At 39.3% G+C, this 7,351-nt stretch overlaps 1 protein-coding gene across 1 annotated transcript; it reads right to left on the minus strand.

Moving 5' to 3' along the window:
• On the minus strand, nucleotides 1-5,231 carry LOC149378771 (putative inactive leucine-rich repeat receptor-like protein kinase At3g03770). Its single transcript, XM_089603803.1, has 8 exons — nucleotides 4,187-5,231; nucleotides 2,029-2,594; nucleotides 1,759-1,889; nucleotides 1,437-1,677; nucleotides 1,170-1,363; nucleotides 1,048-1,097; nucleotides 860-968; nucleotides 1-326 (listed from the first exon to the last, which is right to left on the minus strand). Exons 1-8 carry the CDS (start codon nucleotides 4,963-4,965, stop codon nucleotides 75-77), a joined length of 2,322 nt encoding a protein of 773 aa, XP_089459929.1. The 5' UTR covers nucleotides 4,966-5,231; the 3' UTR covers nucleotides 1-74.
• Nucleotides 5,232-7,351: the final 2,120 nt, after the last annotated feature.

Raw genomic sequence — 7,351 nt, forward strand, 5'->3', positions numbered from 1 at the left:
AAAACGGCATTTTTTTCCTTGCTTAAAACCGATATATAGTATGTTTATTTACATGTCTAGATGGCAATAACTAACTAATCCCGAGGAGAATGAGCAGAGTCAAGACTGTTCATAGAGTATCCTCTGCCGGAATCCTGAACCTGCGCAGCAAACTGCAGCGTCCAAAGAATGTCGCCGACAGAAGGCCTCTCAGAGGGATCCTCCGCGACACACCTCACGCAGATCTCCATGGCTGTCTTCAACGACTCGTCTGAGCACTGCTTCTGCACCGCTGGGTCCACTATGCTCCGACGACCCCCCTCGTCTGTCGTCAAACTCACTCTTATCTGCAAATATAACAATAGTCTTAACATTTGAGTCTAAAAAATTCATTATTTCCGTCCACCGAAAGTGGCCTTCTTTTGTTACAATTTTTTTTTTTTTTTAGGTCGATTTATAGTAATTCGGAGCAAAATTCCGGCTACAACCCGCAGAAACTCCAAGTCCGACAAAATTCTCTGGAAATCAAAATGCTGAAAGTTTACGGAAATTAAAATTACCGTGAATTTAAAATTCTGGAAGTATATTATTTTCACGATATATATTCCAAGGAAATGCAAACAAAAACAGACAAAAAATTTTAAATCTGCATTTTTGTTTTTAATTTCAGTCGAAATTTTAATGTAAAATTGAATCATCAGCCAAATCATTGGCAACCAACATTGATGAGCCTTTGGTGGAAACAAGCGGTTTTGTCGCTTAATTCGCTGTATAATCAGAGAAAGATCTAGGGGTGGTAAAATAAGGGCGGGCCAGACCAGATCGGGCTCGGACCAGTCCCAATTTGTCAGCACTGTGCAAGAGATAAAAAAAGACTCACGAGGTCTGTTAGAGAGCCAACTTCATGGTGGAACATTACGGGCCTTCCCAGGATGATCTCCAGTAATATAACGCCAATGTCATATACGTCATTCTTATCGGCATCAACACTGAAAAAGAAAAAAAAAAGATAAGCCCAGAAACAATTTCCACGGTTAAACAGTTTGTTAATCATGATTAGTCAGCTACCTATTTTGAGAACCTCCTTTTGGAGTTGAGGAATAAATTGCAGTGCCCACCTGAGAATGAAAAGAATGAGCTACACGAGGCTTCAAAACACATTAATACAAACGTTTTTTTTTTAGTCATACATTTTCAGCCAAGAGCGGGATATTATACGCGCCGATCTTGACTCGCATGTTTTGATCCATAAAAACATTTGTTATCTTCAGATTGTTGGAGTACACGCCGGGGACAATCCCCGTGTGTAGAAACTGAACACCTTTTGCGACTCCAATCGTGGCCGAGATTCTCTGTGCCCAGTTGAGATTATGCCCTTTTGGAACTGCCAAAAGAATGATCACACTTGAATAAAAGAAAGCCCTTCTATTCTTGGTTTCTAATAATTTAAACTCTACCTGAGACACAGTTTCTCAGCGTCCCGTTCGGAGCAAACTCGAAGACGAGGAATACCGTGGTGACACCTGTATCGATGGGGTGGCACTCGAGGCAGTGACCGAGTGCGCTCACCAAATGAGAATGCCTGAGTTTCGAGATGAGCTCAAAGTGGTGTGTATAGGACTGAGGCGTGCGCTTCTTTTGCATTTTCAGGCTTCTTATGGCAACGAGAGAACCATCGGGAAGTTTGCCTCTGTACACCTGTCATCGGAGTCCACTAAACAAGGCTATCCAACAAATAAATAAATAAAACACTAGAACATGTTATCCATGAGGACCCACCTGTCCATTTGAATCTTCACTAATCAGACATGAATCGTCAAAGTTATTGGTAGCTTCCTTAACTTCCTCAAGAGAGAATGTTCGATAAACAGGAAGCGAAGATCCCATTTTCATGGTATCCGATATGTACTCTGCAACCAACAAACAAATAGATAAACCAACTGAAATACTAAGAAAAATAAACCAATTGACTTGACTAATCATCTCATAGTCCTAATTACCCCTTACTAATGACCAAAAGATAATGTAACCAAACAACTAACAACTCACTTGCGTTGGAGAGCAGCCTAGCGGTGTTCACGGTCGAGACATACTCCGTGATGAGCTTCGTCGAAGGCTTTCTCAGGCTCTCTTTCTTCACGTAAACCTTCCTGACGAGCACCGAGACGAGACCGACGAGCAAAATGCAACCGAGGATCCCTCCGGCGAGGCCCGTGGCGAGAACCGGCCTCCCGCTCACTCCACGCCTCTCCCTTGGCGGCGAGACCTCCACCGCCAGAGCTTCCTTGCGGCAGAAGTCACCCTTGTGCTGTTTTCGATCAGAGCCCGACAGGCAGTTCCATGAGTACTCGACCACCCGCGAGGCCACGCCTAGGCAAGTGGGTAGCTTTCCCGCCAAGTAATTGGAGGAGAGGTTGACGAAGACGAGTTCCGGCCCGCAGGCCGTGTCGTTGGAGAGCGTGCCGGTGAGCTTGTTCCCTGACACGTCCAGGTGGCGGATCGAGGGGAGCGAGAGAAGCGATGCCAGGAATGGGCCCGCGAAGCTGTTTCCCGAGATTTCCAGTTTCTGAAGGAGGTACAGCGAGCCCGTTTCCTCAGGAATACCAAATTGAAACCTGCATCAGAGTATACTTTCCTACTGAATTAATACAAGTTTTCTAGTGCTAATGATAGTAATTTTGATTTCTAAATTCCATTTTTTGGACAAATAATCCCTTTGGAAGGAAAAAAAAAAAGCATATCAGAAAGTAAGTGTTACGCTGAGCGATATTTTTGTCATCGAACTAATATTTTTTAGCAAAATGGTTTTTTATTTTTTTGGCATCAAATTTTAGCAAATGCTGAACATTTTTCTCATTTACGAAACTGAAGAACTAAACAACTTAAAATGTATCACATAAACATAAGAAAAATTAGTCGAACTAAGCCACTTCAAACGTTGCCATTGTGATATAGTCCACGTTTCGCACTAGTTTCAAATCTAGCCCAAAAAGATGACAGTGTCAAAATTATAGGAAATGGTAGTTACCAATATAACCTTGACTTGATTTTGTGAAAAAACGTTAGCCCACGTTTTGAAAAAATATCGGCATATTTTTTTTAATTATTTGTCATGTTATTTCGGAAATTTTAATTGATTTCCGAAAATTTTAATTTGTAGCTTTTTTATTTAATTAATGCACATATTTAAATCTAGTTGGTTGACTTTCCTATTTTGCGGGCTAGTTTAATGGGAAAGAAAACAATATTGCTCGTGATATTTTGTAGAACTTTTTTAGGTTCTACAAGATGACATTCGAATTCCCCGTTTTTAGGGATTATATTTTATTATGTTTTAATGTTAAATTTTGAAATATATCGCTCATTTAATCACGATATCAATTTGTTACGTACTCGTTAATTTTTGTTTATTTTGAACTAATCTGCAAATTAACATAAATAAACTACTTGTTAATTTTTGTTTATTTTGAACTAATCTGCAAATTAACATAAATAACCCGCAATTGAGATAATTTATAGAAATAAACCAATTCAAATGAGATTCAAATAAAGAAGATAGAGACTATTACGTATGCATTTAATGACACGCATTTAATGACACACGTACCCATTAATTACTCAACAACTTTTAATATTATTTTGAAAACAATTTTTTTTCCTTTTAAAAATCAATATCTAATATTTGTTCCTTCAATTAGTTACGTTGACTAATTCAATCCCTTTCTTTTTTATATTTACAATCACCTAATTAACAATTCTGAAATAAAATTACTTAATTTAAATAGTCAAACGTGGGTTAGTGTTTTATAAACGTCTTTAAAATATTTTATGTTCGTTTATTATGCTAAATGACTAGATTACAAAATTAACCAAACGTAGACTAGAAATAAAAAATCATGTTTCATAATGGCTACGTTGCCGGTTTGCCCTAAACATAATTAGTTTTGACAATATCATCTGAGAAAGAAGATGTTATCCTATAAAATTTAAATTTATTCAACAAGTATTCAGTGATTATAGAGTTAGGGAATATTTAGCTCAGTAAATATGTCTTGAATTCTTTTCGGTGTTCGATAATATTAAAGAGTATGAAATTGACTAAAGAAGGTACGAAATACTTAACTATTTTCTATAAAAAAAATAAAATAAAAAAAGCCTAATTTAATAATATTGAAGTCAACCAATTTATCCTTAATTGACAATTAACCTGTTGTTACTGAGAACGAGAGCGACGAGTTTGCGGGGCAAGACAGGAAAATGTGGGCCGAACTTATTCCCTTGGAGGTCTAGAATCTGCAGGTTCGTCAGCTTGCCAAGATTCGGGACTCGGCCGGAGAGATTATTGCCGGAGAGAACCAGAGCCCTGAGATTCCTCAGCTTCCCCACAGAATCCGGCAACGACCCACGGAGCGAGTTGTGGCCGAGACTGAGCACGGTCAACGAGGAGAGCGCGTTGACCCAAAAAGGAACTCTCCCCGTGAAGGCGTTGCGGTCGAGGACGAGGGTGTGGAGGTTCCTAAGGTGGAGTAGCTGCACCGGAATATCTCCGGAGAGACGGTTCGACGACACGTTGAGAATCTCCAGCGAGCTCAGACGGCCGACGCTCCCGGGGAGTGGGCCCCACAGGCCGAGCGAGGCCAGGGTCAGGACTTTGAGCCCCGGAAGGTTCGCCAGCGACGCGAACAGCGTGTGGGTCGAGAAGTTTCTGGACGCTTCTCCTTCGACGGTGGTGGTGACGTGGAGCTGAGTGACTAGTCCTTCGTAGCAGACGACGGTTAGGGATCCGCTCGGCTCGGCGGCGCAGAAGTCTGACGTGTCGGCTTCGGTGAAGCCGGCTTGATCGGCTCGCGGGTGGTTTAGGAGCTGGACGACTCTGCGGAGGGCTTGGGATTCCGAGATTGTCGTGAACTGGGTTGAGTCGCGACAAGCCATTGCCAAGAAGATAGGAACAAGAAGGAGAAGATAACGACGACGATGATGAGCCATTGTTGTTTTTGGAGCAATAGCTTGAGCTTCTTCTTTTCTTTTTATAAAATCGGAACAAGCTTAAGCTTGTTTGTTGGTTTTTATTTTTCTTCTTCTTTTGGGGATTAAGTGTTTGGCTGAGAAGAGAGTTCACGTGATGTGGGTTTTCTTTCTCGGGAAGGAAAAAGAAGAAAAGGGAAGCCAGAATCATTTTGGCGGTCTCTCTCTCATCCATCAGATAAAAAGAAAGTAGTGTCTCATTGTGTGAAGTGTGAACTCGGACAAATGTCCTGTTTCTCTCTCGTGAGCCGTGTGAAATGAATAAAACAACAAATATATTTGTTTATTTTATTGAAGATTCAGTGGGAGTGTGGGACATGTTGACCTTATAATCAAATCATGATGTTGACTTGGCAGATGACGTGGCATCAATATTTGAGTGCCACGTTAGCAGTTTTTGAAGTGCTCTTACCGATGATAAAAAAAAAATTCATTTCAGAATGTATAGAATGTTAGAATGTAATATAATATATAGTGTGATGTGCTCTTTTTAGGGAATGTATAATGAGTTGTACTTGTACCTTTTTCGTAGATTATAAAATAACTTGAAAAGTATGTTTATCCTTTTGTATCTTTTTTTTCTCTGAAAAGTCTTATGTCTTTTATTTTCCTTATTAAAAATATCTAACACATTCTATCAACAATAAATTTTGAGAAAATATTTCAATTGTTTTGATATTTTGCCAAACGTTATATTATTTATATCTTTAACTAATTGACATGAACAACTATATTCTTATGTCAAATAATTAGTAAATTAGTCATATTACACTTCTTAAATTATCGTATTCAGTTTGGGAAGAAGTATGAAAACGGCTACATCTAAATAAAAACGACATGCCTTCAAAAAAAAAAAAAAAAGGACAAACACTGCTAATAAGACAGCAATTAAGATCTCGCTATTTCATTAGCATACAAACTATAAATATTTTCTTGAACGAAACAAGAATTAAAGACAGATTCACGAGATTAAAGAAGCAAAATAAATATATTCAGAAAAATGAACACTAGTACAAATACAGCGCATTTGAAACCCTAAAAGTCGTGTCTATATATTCTGCAGAAGCGACTAGAGTCACGTCTTAAGTTTTGTGTCCAAAGATAAATAGACGCGGGAAGTTGCGTCTGACTGTAGACGCTGGGAATGGCTCTGGGATTGAGGGCAGCGGGACTGAGAGGGGCGTTGCTTGAGCTGCCTTTGGGTATTTAGATACTGAGAGAGAGAGCGAGCGGAAGAGACTTAGAGGCATATAGAGAGAGAGCGTATTAGAGAGTAAATAGAGAGAGTGACAGAGCAATTTAGAGAGCAAAATAGATAGTATACCTTAGGAGTTTGAGTGTAGAAGACCCAGTCGGTGGGAGGCAGAGCGAGAGATAGGGAACGGCACCGGTGGAAAACCCGACGGCAGACCTGAGACATTAAAAATTAATTTGTAAATAATAGACTAAATAATATAAGTTCTTAAATTTTCGTAATCAGTTGGGGGAAGAAGTATGAAAATTGATATATCCAAAAACGACATGCCTTAAAAAAACGACAAACACTACTAATAAGACACCAATTAAGACCTTGCTATTTCATTAGCATACAAACTATAAATATTTTCTTGAACGAAACAGGAATTAAGGATAGATTCACGAGATGAAAGAAAAAAAATAAATATATTCAGAAAAATGAACACTAATACAAATACAGCGCATCTAAAATCCTAAAAGTCGTATCCATATACTCTACAAATGCGACTAGATTTGCGTTTTAAGGCGGCAAGTTGCATCTGAACGTAGACGCTAGGAATGGCGCTGGGACTAAGGGCAGTAGGACTGAGAGAGGCGTTGCTTGAGTTGCCTTTGGGTATTTCGATACTGGGAGAGAGAGAGAGAGAGAGAGAGAGAGAAAGAGCGAACGGGAGAGACTGAGAGGCGTAGAGAGAGAGAGAGAGAGAGAGAATGAGAGAGTAAATAGAGAGAGGGGATGAGCCACTAGTACAAAATATAGCATCAGGTGCGACTTTTTTCGCACCTGAAAGTACTTTCAGGTGCGAATTTAGATGCAACAAAGTCGCACCCGAATGTCCGCACCTGATAATCCTCTTGATTATCAGGTGCGAAAAGTCGCACCTGAAAGTCTTGATTATCAGGTGCGACTAGTCGCACCTGAAAGTCTTGATTATCAGGTGCGACTAGTCGCACCTGATGCTCTTTATCTTTTTAAAAAAATTAATATGCTGATTATATATTAATTTTAACCTAAACTAATTTTAACCTAAACTTAATTTTAACCTAAACTAATTTTAACCTAAACTTAATTTTAACCTAAACTAATTTTAACCTAAACTTAATTTTAACC

The sequence above is a fragment of the Urtica dioica genome, chromosome 12 (assembly GCF_054948205.1).
Source record: "Urtica dioica subsp. dioica isolate 48M chromosome 12, U.dioica_male_clone48M_v1_H2, whole genome shotgun sequence".
NCBI lineage: Eukaryota > Viridiplantae > Streptophyta > Magnoliopsida > Rosales > Urticaceae > Urtica > Urtica dioica.

Excerpts from the sequence above, each read along its gene's own strand:
- LOC149378771 (XM_089603803.1), bottom strand. The coding sequence starts at position 4,965 with ATGGCTCATCATCGTCGTCGTTATCTTCTCCTTCTTGTTCCTATCTTC. Across the intron at positions 1,890-2,028 it reads TAGGCTGCTCTCCAACGCAA|AGTACATATCGGATACCATG; the intron begins GTGAGTTGTTAG and ends TGTTGGTTGCAG. Across the intron at positions 327-859 it reads TTGGCTCTCTAACAGACCTC|ATAAGAGTGAGTTTGACGAC; the intron begins GTGAGTCTTTTT and ends TTATATTTGCAG.